Source organism: Nestor notabilis, unplaced genomic scaffold (assembly GCF_000696875.1).
Source record: "Nestor notabilis isolate BGI_N333 unplaced genomic scaffold, ASM69687v1 scaffold1269, whole genome shotgun sequence".
In the NCBI taxonomy this organism is placed as follows: Eukaryota; Metazoa; Chordata; class Aves; order Psittaciformes; family Psittacidae; genus Nestor; species Nestor notabilis.
This window is the reverse complement of record NW_009943043.1, coordinates 531-18,019: the sequence shown is the minus strand read 5'-3', so window position 1 is coordinate 18,019 and position 17,489 is coordinate 531. Positions and strand designations below refer to the sequence as shown.

Below are 17,489 nucleotides of genomic sequence, written 5' to 3'. Positions count from 1 at the left end.
TGTATGGTCCTAAGAAGGTATTTCGTTAATAAACCATTTGTGAACGCTTAGAAGGCTTGATTGTAAATGTTCTTGGCTTATAAAAGTAAAACTGATAATGACCGAATACTTATTTTCTGAGCCTTATGTTCATGATACATCGTACTTCATGCTGTATTCTGAAAGTATTTTATTTGCTTGGTCTTCACAGCTAAAACGTTCATTCTGACAACAAAGAAGCTAGAAAAATGGGAGTGACTAATCTGTGGCAAATCCTTGAGCCCGTGAGACAACCTGTCAACTTGACCAGTCTCAAAGGAAAAACACTTGCTGTTGATTTAAGTCTGTGGGTTTGTGAAGCACAGACTGTTAAAAAGATGATTGGAGTAGTTACCAAGCCACATCTGAGGTATGGTATCCATATTAATTATTGTAGCCAGAAGTCTTGTAGCTGTTTAATTTAGGTACAACAGTTACTCCAAATTTAAGACTACCTTCAAAATTCACGAGTGTGTTGGTTTATTATCATCACTTGTGCTGTATACGTAAAGGGTTTGAAGTGAAGATTCAGCCATAATGGCTGAATTCAGCTTAATGCTTGGGTACAAATAGAAGTTCTTGGGCCCAGCCTACCTTATCTTGAGGCCTCAACTGTAGATAAGAATGATGTGGTTTTAAGCAGAACCGTGTTTGTTTTACTGTGGTATAGCTCTATGTGATACACAGACTATCAAGGAACGCAAATCAATGTGTTAATTCCTATCTATCTCTGAAGCTGTGTATGGAAAGTAGTATGGGAGGTTAAACTGTTTATCACAACAGCTTGGATGCTAGTCAGTTCAGAGCATAGTGACAACCATGTGTGCTCTATCCTGACCTGGCTTATAAATTAAAATTCTAGTTAGATCCCATGTGGACTTAAATATGTTTAAATCATTCTTCAGGCTTATGAACAATCTTGAAGGATACGTATATTTTTAATTTAAATGAATCACATCTTAAGGGATGAGCAAGTATAAGCAGCTGTAAATTCAAAGCACTGTTTTCTGTGGATGATGCTGACAAGAATGAAAATATATACAAATTTTCATAAATGTCATGTTATTAGTTAGCTTGAGAATGCTGAGTTGCTGGCTGCTGTTAGATGTTCCCATGGCTTGTGTGAATTCAGCTGATATGAAATATCAGCATCTTATGAGAATAATTTCTTAAAATGTTTTACTTATGACCCCAAATGGATAATTAACTATAAAACTTGAACGACCAAAGTCATTACTTCCCTCTGATAGGATGTCCTGTGTGCAGTGGAATGGAAGCATCAGTCCAGATCTCTAATGCAGTCTTTCCAAAGCAAGGTGAACAGATTTCTACCAAAAAAAAAAAAAAAAAAGAAATGTTTTCAGGCATTTGGAAATTGAATTGTTTTACCAAATATTTCACAGAAACTTATTGTGATTGATTTTTATATCATTTGTGAAAACAGAACTAGCCTCAACAGATCAGCTTATCCTTTTTTACCAATAGCAAATGTGCAAAATTAAATCTAGACTAATATCAATCAGTGTGATATAAATGTTTGGTCTACTCCTTTTGAAAGATTGATCCTGGAATAACTAGGAAAAGTAGGTGCTGTCTGATATTACTGCTCTCAATTTTACTGCTATAGACCAAATAGTTATTATTGCTCCTTTGCAAAATTCTATCCATCAGTGATGCTGGTTTGCATATGAAATAGATTGGCATGGTAGTGGTATCTGTAAGTCTGTCTAATAACACAGTATTCAATCACTTCAGAATCTGATGTACTGGCATTGATAGATTTGGGATTAAAATTTTATACAAAAGAATCAATGTGGATGTGTGTTTGGAAGCAGACTTTGGCTATTGATTTGGTTTTTATTAAGCCTTTTATACTTGCTTACATTCTTGTTCTTATATGGTATTTTCTTGGGAATTTTGTAAAGCTGTTACTAGTTCATAGTAACGGAACGTCAGCCAAAGGCAGGGATATAGATAAAAGTTTCGTTAGCTCAAGGGTGAGGAAATTGTAAAAGATGAAGAGAAAGCTAAGTTTATTCCTGAGGTAGGCTGAGGAATATAAGGGAAACATCTGAAGAAATCAGGCTTCACTAATTCTGCAGCTTAGAGAACACTTTGCTTTATTGCAGGAACCTATTTTTTCGGATCTCTTTCTTAACATCAATGGGAATTAAACTAGTGTTTGTCACGGAAGGAGAGGCCCCCAAGTTAAAAGCAGACACCATGAGTAAGAGGAGCGAGATGCGCTATGGACCTTCAAAGAAAGCTGGAGCTGCAAGAACAGGGAGATCTTTATTCAAAGCCATTCTGAAAGAGGTGAGTAATTGAGGGCTGTGTTTCAGTATTTTTCATGTGATAGGGAGAAATCTTAACCAAATTGAACACAAAAACTTGAGAGAATTAATAGTTTTCTACACAACGCATTTCAACAGTATTTTGAGTTTTGAGGGAATACATGCTTTTGAAATTGGGCCTTACAGCATCTCTTAACTGCTCTTGTAGAAGAGGGACAATATCAGGATAATTTCCTTGTTTCATGTTTGTGTGCATGTTTGCTGTAGGAAGCCATAGACATAATTGAGTGTTTATTAAAGAAATTCAACTTCCTTATTTTTTTATAGTGTTAGTATTGATACTTCTTTTTCCTAGATTGGGCTGTATGTGAAAACAGGAATGTGTTGTGTACCTATGTAAACTAAGGTAGTATGCTTTTGAAGGGGTCCACAAAACTGTTTTGAACCTAGATGTATGATTTAGTAAACTAGCTGAGTAGATAAGAGGACACACTTGTTGGAAACCAACTGGATTTGGCTAAAAGGAAGATTTGTATAGTCAGTTGTATAGATGTTTGAGAATCTGGTTCTGGAAACTCTGGTTGCAGAGACCTCCTATTCAGTAGTTTTATTCTTCATTCATTGCTGCAGATATTTAATAATTTTTGTCAATGTGAAATTTTATGAAATGGAATTTATAAATGCTTATGGCTTCAATAGATTGATTTTCTTTTTTTTTTTTTTTTCTGAAATTTGTAGGTGGTATATATAAGTAACTATCAGTAAGTCTTATACTGTGGTCCAGTTTTACTAGGCTGATGATACTGTACTTTCATGCTTGTTACTCTTGGGGAGTCTGGTGTCTGAAAGATGTCTGTGCTAGCCCAGTATTACGATTTGAGTAAAGCATTGGTTTTCATAGATAAATATTCCTTTGTTATTCTTTTGAAAACATCCTAAATACCTTTTTGAAGTGTAAATGAGTAATCGTTAATCATGCTGTGTTTTAAGTCCTGTAACTTAATGCTTTACTCTTGGTTGGATATTTCTTTTCACTGTTACAGTAGACTATATTTCTCCTGAAATAGTGTTTATATTTTTGCAGTGTTCTATAAACAATGCAGCAGTAACAGGTTTTGTATACACTGTGTCTGAGAAAATGCATGCTACTAAGTGGATCTAATTCAGCATTCAATCACTCTCCTTTTGGATTTCTTCTTCTAGTGTCTTGAACTGCTGGAGTGTTTAGGTGTCCCTTGGGTTCAAGCTGCTGGGGAAGCAGAGGCAATGTGTGCCTACCTAAATGCAAAAGGACATGTTGATGGCTGCATTACCAATGATGGAGATGTCTTCTTATATGGAGCTCAAACAGTTTATAGGAACTTTGCAATGAATGCTAAGGTAGTGTACCTCATCCTGTTCTCACACTCTCTTTAGACTCTTCCCAAAAATGTAAATAGAAAGAAGGGATTTGAAGTAATTACTTACATATTACTGTCGAATAGGTGAGTTTTTATAAAGTAGTATGTTTAAGATACAGATGTTTTGTTTGATTCATTGGCAGTTTGTGTATTGGATGTGAGAGCAAAACTACTGAATTGAAGAACACTGAAGGTATTGTCTGTGTTTGTAGTGTGCAGTGATGTGTAATATAAAACAACATCTATAAACCCCATCCCCCTCCCTCCCTTTTTCTCCTCTGCAGTGGAGAATTTTAGTGAAGTAATTGCTTCCTGTAAATTTATCATTAAGGCATATGGGAGTGGTCAGCCTCCTGGGTCTAATAACAGTGTTCACATGCTTGTGTCTTAAAGGTTTGTTTTATTATGAATATACTTACAATTAATACAGTTAGTCTCCAGTTGAACATGAATATGGTTGTGATTGTACATTTGTATCATAATCAATTTATGACACTGAACTGAAGTGTTCATTTGTTAGGAATACAGTTTTCCAGATCTGGCAAAAGGCAACCCCAAATTTCCATAATTTATACTTTTTCCATAAATCATGGAAAGGAATGCATGTGTTCTGTGTACTGAATCTAACAAGAAAGTGGAGGAAAAATGGTACTGGGGTTGGAATTTTAAATAATATTCAGCTGAAACACTTGTTAAGAAAATGCTCCAGTAGCAGGAAAATATCAATAGGAAAAAAAGTGCTATGAACGATTAATTTTTAAAAAAATCAAATAGTTAAAGTTGATGGATGATGACTTGCTTTGATAGCACTGTGTTTGGGTTGTCTTGACCTGGTATTCTCTGTCGTTTATCACCAAAAATGAAGGTGGCTGCAGTCTTTCAATGTACTTTGTTACTTACCTAAGTCAACACAAAAAAATAATTCGTGTGTTTGTCTGCCAGGGCCATCTCTTCCAGAAAACTGGAATTTTGGATTGTTAGCATGTGGCATGTGTGGTTTTTTTATTTCGTCAGGGGAGGAAGAAGGGCAGGACAGGGAGGCAATGTTTCTATGGTTTGATTCATGTTAATCTTGATTTCATGTTGTTGTGTTTGAGTCTTTCTACCCTTCAAAGTTGCAGGAGTTCCATAGCTCATATCTAATAGTCTAGGTAACATTTTAATTATTTTTTCTTTTTTTTCCTCAAGTAGCACATTGAAATGTTCACATAGATTTTAAAAACTGCAGTTCCTGAGATGACTTACACAGCCAGTAGTACTGGATAATGTTAGTTTTGCCACACTTTTTCTACACATAGCAAACAAGAAGAACACCCATTGGCTTATTTTAGTTTCTTTCAACAGTTGATGCCTATATTTAAAACATGAAATTCCATAACTGTTGTTATTCATGTGGTGTCTATGAATTACTTTATAAATTTTAATTGATGCTTTTTTTTTTTTTTTCCTCTCAGACCTATCTTAGGGGATAGACCCATTTCCTGCAGATGTGTGTGAATAGGGGTGGGTAAGCAATCACAACTGAATGTGACTCAGGGCAATTCCTTCCATATGTTACAGAAATAACACATGCTATGAATTTCTCTTGCAGGATCCACATCTTGACTGTTACACAATGTCCTCTATTAAAGAGAAGCTTGGTTGTGACAGAGAGTCTTTGATTGGGCTAGCTATTCTTCTGGGTTGTGATTATCTTCCAAAGGTAAGCAATATAATTATTTTTTATTAGGTACTTACCCTGCCTAAAATCAATAAACTATGTCAAGGGAGACATGTGCATGCTGACAAAACTGTATGCAGTGCATAATTACTGAGATCTAGTTGAAGAAGGTGCTTGGTAAGTTGCTGTAAATTTTATTTATGAGGCCTTAAAGATAATCAAAATGGTTCACGTACATTAATCTTTCTAAAGCTATTATGTATTATTCCAGACTTGTTCTGTAACTGAAGACAGAAGTTTATCTGTTGATTACACTGAGCAAAGTTGTGAAATCTCAGTTGTTTGTAAGGATGCTTTGTAACTGTATAAGTACATCACTGACAGAGTAGCTGTGGAAAATGAGTTTTGTCTATGCTGTTTGGAAGACATAGTAGTGATTGTTTTGACCTGTAGTTATTAGTATTGCCAGTTCTGGATGCAGTTTGGATGGATCCCCTTTTTGTTCTGTTTTTTGTGAATATATTATTAAAGAAGTCACCTACTTGAAAGTTTGCCTAATGAATGAAGTGAGAGGTATCTCACTCATTACTACTTCACTGTTTTCTTTTTTTCTTTGAGCTCTGGAATTTTTTGGAGTCTTTGAATAGAAGCTTTTGTAATGGCTATTTGAAGGGGAAAGGAAGTGGGATGAAACTTGATTTCTATACAGTTCATCGTACTATGACTTCAGGCAATGGTTGCTCCCATTCAGACTTGCAGTGGATATCTAGTTATGTTTTAAATATATTGTGTTCCAATTTGATAAAACTGTCATTATAAACAGCTGATAATGCTGAATCTCTATTTTATTTTTTTTCTTGAGAGACTTGTTTCTGTTATAGGAAACCTTAAATAGTTGTTTACTATTATTTTACATTTCTTTTGTAAGAATGATGATAATACTGAGGGAGTTTAAAAAGCTGGTGACTAATAAGTGGTTATTGTAATGGAAGTAGCAGCTCCTAGCATGCCAGGTTCTTGCATTGTCCTAAAGTGAAACAATTACGTAATGTCAGATAGGTCTTTTGAGTTACTGCAGCCTAGTAAAGTGGATGATGATACATGAGCAAAGTGGATGAAGATAGAAACTTCTAACAAAAGCTGAATTATAGGAGTGCATTGGGATGGGAATTGGCAGTGCAGATAAATGAGAATACCACTCTATAATTGTACTTACTTTGTTAAATATATATCAAGCTGATGCTTTCCTTGCAGAAGCTGAATATCTGACTCTCTACCCCAGTGTCTGGCTGCAGTCCAGTGAGAACTCCTAACTGGTTTTGAATGTACGTTTATTTCACATGGTTGCATATATTCAGTTTGCCATTACAGCTGAAGAAAAATAAACTATAGATTTATTTGTAATGATGCTGTAGAAAGCACACTCAATACAATCTTTATATTCAACTGTAATGATTCTTGGCAAAATAAGATAAAGATTGAAAGAGGAACTGGAAAAAGCAGTATGTGCATTTTAAATCATAAAATATTTTGGGTTAGAAGGGACCTCTGAAGCTAGACCAACCTCCCTGCAATGAGCAGGAAATTTTCAACTGGACCAAGTTACTCAGAGCTCCATCCAGCCTGATCTAGAATGTTCCCAGGGATGGGGCATCTATCACTTCCTGGGCAACCTATTGAATGTTTCACCAACCTCATAGTAAAAAAATTCTTCCTTATATCTAATCTGAATATTTCCCTTTTCTTAGTTTAAAACCATTGCCCCTAGCGCTACAAGCCCTACCCCTACTAGAGAGTCAGTTACCATCTGTCTCATAAGTCTCCTTTAAGTACTGAAAGGCCTCAATAAGGTCTTCCTGGACCCTTCTCTCCTCCAGGCTGAACAACCCCAGTTCTCTTAGCCTGTCTTCATAGGAAAGTGGCTCCAGCCCTTTGATCATTTTTCTGTCCCTTCTCTGGTTGTTTTGAATCAATTGATTTTCACTCTTCAGTATGTCTAGGGGTGTCCTGGTTTTGGCTGAGAAGATAGAGTTTATTTTCTTTGTAGTAGCTGGTAGTGTTTTGGCTTTAGTAAGAAAATAATGCTGATAATACACTGATATTTTAGTTGTTGATTAGTAGCACTTACAGCTTACAGACTTTTCAGTCTCTCATGCTCTGCCAATGAGGTAGGGGCACAAGAAGCCAGGATAGAGCAGAAATAGGACACCTGACCCAAACTATAGCCAAAGGCATATTTCATACCACAGCATGTCATGCCCAGTATAGAAACTGGAGGGAGTTACCTGGAAGGGACTGATCACTGCTCTGGTCGGACTGGGAATCGGTTGGCAGGTGGTGAGCAATTGCATTGTGTATCACTTCAGTTTTCTTTTTGTTTGTTTGTTTACACCCACACCTTCTCTCCCCCCACACCCCGCCCAATTTTATCATCATCACTGTTATTATTATTGCTGTATTTTATTTTATTTCTGTTATTAAACTGTTCTTATCTCCACCCATGAGTTTTTACCTTTTTTCCCTCCCCATCCCACACAGGGGAGGAAGGGATGAGTGAGCGAGTGGCTGTATAGTACTTAGCTAAACCACAACAAGGGATTATTACAGTGTTCTGGATTTCAGTCCATGAGCTAGGTTCCAGAAAAGGAACCTCCAAGGCCAGGCTGGACAGGGCTTTAAACAACACTGGTAGTACAGTGTAGTATGTCACCTTCTCTGTCTTTAGAACTTGGTCAAAAATTATTTTTCTCTATTTATACTCAACATCTAGGATAATTTTTGTCATTTTTCTACATAATGTAATGAATGCAATTTTTATGAAAATCTGAATACTTTCTGGTTTTCATTAAATGATGTTTTGTATTTCTGTCTCTGTAGGGTGTTCCAGGGGTTGGGAAGGAACAAGCTTTAAAGTTAATTGGGACTTTGCAAGGTCAAAACTTGTTGCAAAGGTAAAATTAAAATTTATGTTATATGGTGATGTACTTTGATTTTATTCAAACTTGCAAGTATGTGCTTCAGCTCCAAGATAATGTTTATAATAACTTTAATTTGGAGGGGTAAGAGATTACCATGTTCTTTACATTTGCTAATTGAATTGTGTTTTACTAGGCAAGCTTCTTAATTGTTTTAAACATTAGCTGGTTTCTAGCTCTTGAGCTAGCAGATATATGCTGATATATTGGAAAGGAAGTCATAGGGACCAATGAGAGACTTTTGCTATTTTTAGTTGGCGTGTGAATCAGGACATGAGATACCAAAGGCTTTCCCTGTTTGTTATCATAGTGTGTGTATCTATACTAGAAATTAATCAATCATATAATGTACTGTTAAAAAAAAAGTTATTGTAGAAATTCCATTTTCATTGTAAAAAAATTTAAGAAAAAGTAATCCTTTTCAACTGGAAAACTATTTCTTGAGTAGATGCAATGTTTCTTAATCCTTTTAATATCATCCTTTTAGGTTTGAGCAATGGAAAGAAGAATTTCAGTATAATAATAATCCACCTTTAGTTGTTAAAAGGGTAATTCACTGTTCTGAGTGCCATCATCCAGGTCAGTATGAAAAGCGCTGAATTTTTTTTTCTAGCCTAATTATTGTTCTGGGGAGGGGAAGGGGGTTTGTTTGTTTGGATCTGTTTTGGTTTTTTTGGGTTTTGTTATGGCTAACATTCAAAACTGCTTGTCATTCAGCTTGTGGGCTGTGTTCCTGTTTTCAGTATTATGTATATGTATCTTTATATAAATATTTTTGAGGCTGGGGCCTACCTTTCTTCAAATGTGAAACTAGCTGATAGCAGATGGAATGTTATCACTATGCTATTGTATGTTCCCAGATATTTGCCTTTTTAACACTATCAAAGTATGCTATACTGACAAGCAACTATTTCCTTAGTTACCCAAGTTGGTCTTGCATCAAGAGGACTGAATCCATTAGCATTGCTAGGTTTTGCTGCAGTGTCTTCTTAAAAAGAAATTAATCTTAAGGAACCTCATTTTGGTTCTTTGATCAGTGAACTCGTTCAAACCCATCACTTGGAGAAGGAAAAGCCTTGTTTCAAATAAATTATTTGTATTTGCCAGGTTGTCACAGACCACTTCTGTCATTTTGGGTAATAAAGTTTTCAGCACAAGGTCTGAATCTGTTGGGGAAAATGTCTTCCAAAAAAATGAGAGCTTGATTGTATTTGTCAGTTTTCACTGTAGATGTATAAATACAGCTAATGCACTCAGATCAGCTCACAGCTAGTATTCATGTCACATTCATATCTGTTCTGAGGTTTGTATTCATACTACTAGCTTTGTATATTTGGAGGGTTTGGAAACCTTTTATTTGCCTTACACTTGTGCCTCTGCTTCTATAGGATCTTACAAGGAACATGGGCACAGTGGATGTAAATTCTGTGAAAGCACTAGATACTGCAAACCCAATGACTCCAAATACTGCTGCCCTTGTGAATGGCATCAGTTAGAGCGGGTGAAACAAGCAAGTACAGTGGAGGACAGTATCAGAAAGTAGGAATGTCTTGAAAATTGAACTGCTTTTCCCTGCATTTTTTCTATTTATATTTGGTTCCTAACACATTTGTTTTACCTGCAGAAAAGCTAACAGTTGTGAGGGCTTTCCATTCTCTCAGGTAACGAACAAGCCTATTTAAAGATTAAATATTTTTCATCAGTTAGTTGAAATTTCGTTTTTCTGCTCTCTTAAACTGTCTTTTTTTTTTTTTTATCTCAAGGTTATCCAAGAATTTCTTGTAAACAAGAATAAATTAATCAACATAAAGGAAAATCGAAGGCCGAATTTATTGTCCTTTCAGGTATATAACAAAATACTGGACATTCAGCTCTGAATTTTTTAATTTTTGTTATTAATTATTAATCTTTTTATTCGTAGGGCAGGCATCTGTGATGATTTTGAACTTCATTAGTAATTTTACTGGAAATAAGAATTAAATAATCTTGCTACAACTTCTTAATATGCCCCTTTTTTTTTTGGGTGTTGGTTTGTTTTTTTTTTTTTTTGAAAGCCTAATCAGTTGATGTGAGCAGCATGTATAAAAGTAGAATCATAGAAATATAAAATGGTTTGGGCTGGAAAGAACCTTAAGATCATCTAGTTCCAACCGCCCTGCCATGGGCTGGGACACTTGCCACTAGAAAGAGAACTCAGAAAAAAGGTCACTTGCTATTGTTTTGGTTTTCACTTTCTAGTATTACTAGCTACTACATAGCTATCTAAGCATGATACCTAATAGAAAAGAAACTTTTACATTTTGCAGTGGGTTTGGTTTTGGTTGTTTTGTTTTGTTTTTTATACTAACAGATATTTGCTTCTGAGAAGATGGAATGGAACAAACATTATGCTTGTAAGAAACTGCTAGTACTCCTGACACATTATGATATGATCCAGAGAAAATATGGATACATTGATTCAAAACAAATGCAGGCAATACGGTAAGGTAGCTTGATTTTCTTCTGCTGATGGATGGAAAAATCATGGGATTTTTTCCTTCTTTAGAGAAATATAATGCTTTTCTTCCATCTCTGCTTCAAGCTGTGTGCTCATTTTGAATAGACATAAAAATTTAGATCGGAATGCCAATTCTTACACTGCTGGTGCACAAACTAATACATACAGCAGTTTCCTTTCATTCTAAGTGAAAATGCCTGCTTTTTCCTATGCTTACGTTCTATTCTCTTTCTTTGGATCTGCAAATGAGATTTTGCAATATAGTATTGATCCTCTTAGCAGAAGTTTAAATGACTTCTGTGATTCAAAATAAGAGTTTAGGCTTAGGAATGATCATCTGCAGATTCAGTCATGGTCTTACCAGACCTACCAACTGCCATTGCACTGTGTGTCTGATGGAATCATTGGCTTATGGTTCTATTCTGCTACCTCTTCTTCTCAAAACTATGTTTTAATTCAGGACTGCTGCATTAAGGAATATAAAAATGGCCAAGTATGCTGTTCCTAAAAATGGGTATGCAGGAAAAAAAACCATAAGCATGTGACTGCTTTCTCCAGAATATTTCCCCACCATCCAGGTTTCTGTTACTCAGGGGTTTTCTGAGCCATAATTAGTATCTGCTTATTCTACCAGACCTCAATGTATTATTTTTTATTTTTTTTTAATGATCTAATCTTCTTAAACTTATGTAGATTTCTACAATCTACAGTGTCTGTTGGCAAATCTCAACTTACCTTCACCACTTGAAGGAAACTGTGACTAACTTTAGTATCTGATGATCTCGTTTTCCAAATGAAACCCAAATTCCCCCTTTCCCTCCAAATTCTTGTATTGCAAGAAAGTTAGTAGATTTTCCACGTTCTTTGATGCTGTTGAAGGTTTTATAGACCTTAATTTTTGGGTCAGAAGTACAGTGTGTACCAATGTGATAGTATCTCTTCTGGGTTGATGTGTCATAGTCTGTTAAATTTTTATTTGCAAAGATGCTGTTCTGTTCAGTGCTACCTTTCAAAAAAGTGGAGAGACTGGTTGGGGGCTGCTTTTTAAACAGATTGGCTAGATGATTTGCCAGCATTTACCTTGATGAGCAAATGAATTGGCATACTCTATTTATAACACTTGCTAGTTTTTCAAGATTTTAAGACATATAATGCATGCTCTAGAAAATTTCTTTTGTTAACAAGTGTTTAAAAATGCAGTAATGATTCATCAGGAGCCTCTTTACATGTAGGATCCTGTTAAACTGGAGTGTAGATATGCTTTTAGTGTAGATAATGATTTTAGAAAATCTCATGAAGACTGACTTTCCCTGCTCAGTTCATGTATATTCCTTCATGCTCTGACACAAAAGATATAAATGACCTTGTCTGGTCATTCAGAAAATTACTGTCTGTGGCAACAGCTTTCTCTGGAGATTTAGAATCATAGAATTGTTTAGGTTGGAAAAGACCTTTAATAGCATGAAGTAACTATTAACCCAGCACTGCAAGTCCATCACTAAACCATGTCCCCAGGTGCCACATCAACACATCTTTTAAATACCTCCAGGGATGGTGACTCCACCACATTCCTGGGCAGCCTGTTCCAGTGCTTGACAATCCTTTGGTGACTAAATTTTTCCTAATCTCCAATCTAAACCTCCCCTGGCACAGCTTGAGGCCATTTCCTCTAATCATTTGTTACTTGGGAGAAGAGTCTGACACCCATCTCGCTACAACCTCCTTTCGGGTAGTTGTAGGGAGCAGAGAAGTCCCCCCTGAGCCTCCTTTTCTCCAGGCTAAACACCTCCAGTTCCCTCAGCCGTTCCTTGTAAGACTTGTTCTCCAGACCCTTCACCAGCTTCGTTGCCCTTCTCTGGACATGCACCAGCACCTCAATGTTTTTCTTGTAGTTAGGGGCCCAAAACTGAACACAGTATTCAAAGTGCGTCCTCACCAGTGCCAAGTACAGGGGGACAATCCTAGTCCTGCTGAGCAAGCTATTTCTGATACAGGCCAGGATGTTCTTGGCCACCTGGGCACTCTGCTGGCTCATATTAGGCTGGCTGTCAACCAACACCCCCAAGAGGCCCAAAACTGAACAGGGTATTTAAGGTGGGGTGAAGAGTACCCCCATCCACACCATGAGCAGCCAGTTTCTCCAGGAAAATGCTGTGGGGAAAAGGCATCAAAGGCTTTACTGAAGTCCAGGTAGACAACATCCACAGCCTTTCCCTCATCCACAGAGCGGGTCACCTTGTCATAGAAGGAGATCATATTAGTTATACAGGAACTGTCTTTCAGGTAGGTTAGTTGAAGATACCAAATGATGTTTGTAGGAGTCTGCGTTATGGTTGTCACAGAATAGCTTTTTGATTTCTTGTTCTGCTCCGCTGAGCTGTATCATTTAAAAAATAGAAATGTTTCAGTGCTCAGTTCTAGACCCTAAATTGTACTGTGTAACTTACACAGAGTAGTGTATTTTTTAAAGGTGTATTTATTTTAATATTACAAGAATACTTTTTCCTCCAAATCATTACAAATTAAGAGTATTAAAATGTATCTTTTTTGTTTCCTATTTAAACAAAATCCTTTAATGGCCTTCTTTTTATTCTTACAGGATAGTCAAGGCACGTGTTAAAAACGGAATTTCTTGCTTTGAAATTGAGTGGCAAAAACCAGGTTGTTCTGTTTCTATATATATTATGGAATAAAACTTTTAATAGAAGAAAAGCATATTTTAAAGAGGAGAAGAGTTTGATAACACTATGAGGCAAAGAAACGTGGGTTGGATTGGAAACTATTCTATGAGAACAATAGAAAATATGCATCAAATTTTACATACCCTGAAAGTAAAAACAGTGCTTTAAAAAAAAAAAAATTACCTAGAAAACAAGGGACTTTATCTTCAGGTACTTTTTCTGGTACATTTAATACAATCTGTACTCTATTAAAATGCAAAAATCTTAGTTCACTATAAATACCTGAAGCTATGTCTGTTTCCTAGCTAGGTATTTTTCTATGCTGACAAACTTCTGCCTTTAATGTGCCCAGGAAACTAGCAGAAAGAAAAAAATTTTACTTGCAGCTAAATCTCAAACATTGTACTACTGACCTTCTACATACCTTCTTTGTACTCAAATAAATCATTTGTTCTTTGTTTTTCTTACTGCCTACTTTCATATGTGTGTATATAGATGTCTAATGTACATTCATTAATTTTTTAGAACATTATGTTGATGCAGAAGATGAGCCTGCAGAGCTGTTTGTAGTCACAGTGGAAGAGGAGTCTTTGTTTCAGGCTGCTTATCCTGATATTGTTGCTCTTTATCAAGTGGAAAAGTCAGAAGTTATGAAGAAGAAACAGAAAAGTAAGTCCAAAAGCTTATTTCTTATGAACTTTTGTGTCTTGCCAGAGTACATGAATCAAAAGCAGCAAACATTTCTCCCACTGTTGAACAACATCATTTTTTGTCAAGATCAGGGCGTGTCTTGCAGGGACTCTGCTTTTATCTTACGATTTTATACTTGTAACTCTAGGAAATCTGAACTGTGGTTAATACATCATTTTGATATGCCCTTTTTCCTTTTTTTTTTTTTTTTTCTTCAGACAGAAAAGACAGACCAAAAGAAAAGGAATCATCAAACGGTTATGATGAAGTTACCAATCTTCTGTCTCAAATGAATTTAAAAACTGGATGTGGAATTTTTCCTGTGCAGGATTCCACACTGGATATAAAAACTCCCCCAGAAGATCAGAAACACCAGGGAAGTACTGAATCAAAAGATCTAGTGTTAGCTGCAGCTTCCTGCATAACTACTGTTCAAAAGCCGGCATCAGCAGCTGTTCTTCCTCTAACTGCATCACCTTACTCGCTCTTAAAGAGTACGGTGGTTGACTCATGTGTATTACCAGCACAATTTAGTAAAAGTTCAGGGATGTCATCAGCTTCCTCTGTAACAGCTGGTCTACAGCTGAGCAGTGTAGATTGGGAAGGAACCTTCTTCAACACTTCACCAGCTCATGGGGGTGATACCCATGATCCAGCAGCTGACTTAAGTACATGCATAAAACACTTGAATCCACTGGTTCATGAAACAATGAGAAATAGGTCAGAATATTCTGAGGCTATGCAGTCTGATCAGCATCATCTGGATAGTGCAGATGATTTGGTTTCAGATGATGCTATGGGACAGCTTCAGAAGTGGCCTTTAACTGAGCGAATACTTAAGAAGACTTCCATGCCATCGAAGCCTTTGTTGTCTGCAGATGTAATGGAACGGGAACCTTTGAAATGTTTTAAACAAACAGAAGAAACATTGAATCTTGATGACGTTTTCATCTCCTCCTCATGTCAGTTAAATAAAGTAATGCAGGAAAGTAAAAATGTGCTATCAGAAAACCACACAAGGGATTCCAGCGTACACATTTATCAAGATCAGTACAAAAAGGCTGAAAGCCTGGCTGGAATAGTGCAAAAAGGCCATAACATAAGCAGTTCAACATCTGTAGCCCTCAGTGGGCGAACATCAGAGATACTCAATTCTGGGTGTGAAATGCTTCAAGCGTCTCAAAACCCAGCAGATGTTGTAACTGACTGTCACATTGAAAAAGCTTATATTCAAACTAGTTGGAAAACTACTTTTAAGAAGAGTGTGTGTCAGAACAGGTGTTCTTCTACTGAAGACAGTGATGATGGGAACATCAATAAAAATCAGATTTATGAGCCGCAGAAAAGGCAACTGAGCCATGGTCAATTTAAAAAATGTTATACAAAGAAAAGGAGTAACATTGTTTCTGGCAAAAGAACAAACAGTGACTCAGCCCTTATAATTGAAGGGAAGAAGAAACCAACCACTTCAAAAAAAGATGGTAGTAGTTTCTCATTGCAAGTACCTCCAAAACCAACCTCAGTAAGGGATGATAGTTGTTTCCAAAGTCCAGAGCAACCATTTGAGAGGTCAGTTCCTGGTCCCACACAGCAAGCCAAAGGTGCTGTTCAGTCTTATGCATGGGCAGACAGTCCCCTTCCCCTGTCTGAAAGACTAAAAGGAAAAATCCAAATCAATTAGATTCTCCATAAAATACATCATGGTAACAATGAACTGTTAGTCTTCAGTTCTTACAGTGTTCTTTCTCAAAGCTTCTGCAGTATGATCTGTCAATTTTAAGTGAGCACAGGTTTGATGAATAAGAAGTGCTATGAAATACCACATACTGGACCTAAAGTTTGAAACCAGAATGTTGGCAAAAGTTCAGATAGCTGATTATAGGCAAGTACCAGTTATTCTGGATTTGATTACATTCTGAACTTGATACAGAAGCATCAGCATATAGTATACAAGGGAGCAGGAAGGTTTATTTATGAATTAAGGGGTTTTCTCCTGCCAATTGTGAGGATTTTGTGTACAGCTGTTAGTCCTTCTGCTTATAAAAACAGACTTACTAAAATAGTGCCTGCACTGCCGTTGGATATTCTTAATAAGACAAAGTGATAACAGCTCTTTCCAACTGAAATTTTCCATTCTGCTCCACTAACTTAATTTTGCTAGTTTTAAAATGGCTATTTAAATCCTGGGGTGCTGGTTGTATTGATTGTCCCTGAAGGACCAGATAGAGACACACAGCAGATGTACCTTGGAGAGTAGCTAAATTTGTATCTGCCATGCCCTATAATAAACTGTCCTTTGAGTGTGTGTGTCTTCCAAAGAATGGAATAAGCCATGTAAGGATATTCTGTTTTTGTAGCTATCATATCTAATATCTAAGGAAATTTTATGGCTGTTTCAGTCAAACAAACGTTTATAGTTTGGGGCATTTTTATCTTTAAAAAGATGTGAAATCCCATCTAACACTCACTCCTACTTACACTAAAATGAAAAGTAAGTTACAGAAAATCAAAATCTAATGATGATACTTCAGATTCCTCAAATAATATGTACATGTTTGGTTTAAAAGGGGGAAATTGAATACAATTATGATTTTGAAGGTGTTCTTGCCTCTTTAATATAGAAGCAATCTCTGTTCATACACAAAAAAACTGGTCTACAACTACTTACTAGAAAATGCCTTCTTGCCTGTGCTTATGTGCTCCTAACTTTTTCTGTGGACCAGTCAGAAGGAAGGCCACTCATACCAAGATATAATGTTAACAACAGAAATTTAGAATATCCATGCCTTAAGGAAAATGTTAATTGTTTCTTCATAAAGGCCAAGGTTTTAAAAGCTGGGAAGCTAAATTCCAGATGTGCTTAAGGAAGGTATAAGTAGCCTATAGATAAACTACCATTTTGGCTAATTATAGATTGTATTCTTATTTCTGCTGTGGGTAGATGGAAAAAGTTTATAGTTTATTTTCCAAATAAGAAATGTATTATGGAAATGAGAAAAAGTTCCAAGGTATTTGGAACTTATTTTCAGCTTTGAAGATGGTCTTTCTCTTCTGGAGACTCTTAACCACCCAGATGGTGTGAGAGGGTAGCTAGAGGAACAGAGTTTCTAAGGAGAGAATGAGTAGCAGTTACCTTGGGACTGTAAATGGAGAGAGATTCTTTATGCAGTGGTCAGTAGTGGAAAGGTCAGACCATTGGTTTGTGAAAAAAAATTGGTTATGTATGATTCTGTTCTTTGCTCCTGATTTTGAATACTGAAAGCTGGAATCAAGA

At 36.3% G+C, this 17,489-nt stretch overlaps 1 protein-coding gene across 1 annotated transcript; it reads left to right on the top strand.

The window, feature by feature from the left end:
* The first annotated feature begins 227 nt into the window (after positions 1-227).
* Positions 228-15,896, top strand: GEN1 (GEN1 Holliday junction 5' flap endonuclease). The gene is made up of 13 exons (XM_010021684.1): positions 228-388; positions 2,148-2,334; positions 3,516-3,692; positions 5,304-5,414; positions 8,250-8,323; positions 8,835-8,926; positions 9,736-9,886; positions 9,972-10,008; positions 10,111-10,191; positions 10,698-10,828; positions 13,444-13,505; positions 14,051-14,194; positions 14,434-15,896. Exons 1-13 carry the CDS (start codon positions 228-230, stop codon positions 15,894-15,896), a joined length of 2,871 nt encoding a protein of 956 aa, XP_010019986.1.
* Positions 15,897-17,489: the final 1,593 nt, after the last annotated feature.

Bases quoted from the DNA above. Each gene is read 5' to 3' on its own strand.
- GEN1 (XM_010021684.1), top strand. From the start codon at position 228: ATGGGAGTGACTAATCTGTGGCAAATCCTTGAGCCCGTGAGACAACCT. The intron at 10,829-13,443 runs GTAAGGTAGCTT...TTATTCTTACAG, and splicing joins AAACAAATGCAGGCAATACG to GATAGTCAAGGCACGTGTTA. The intron at 13,506-14,050 runs GTTGTTCTGTTT...TTAATTTTTTAG, and splicing joins AATTGAGTGGCAAAAACCAG to AACATTATGTTGATGCAGAA.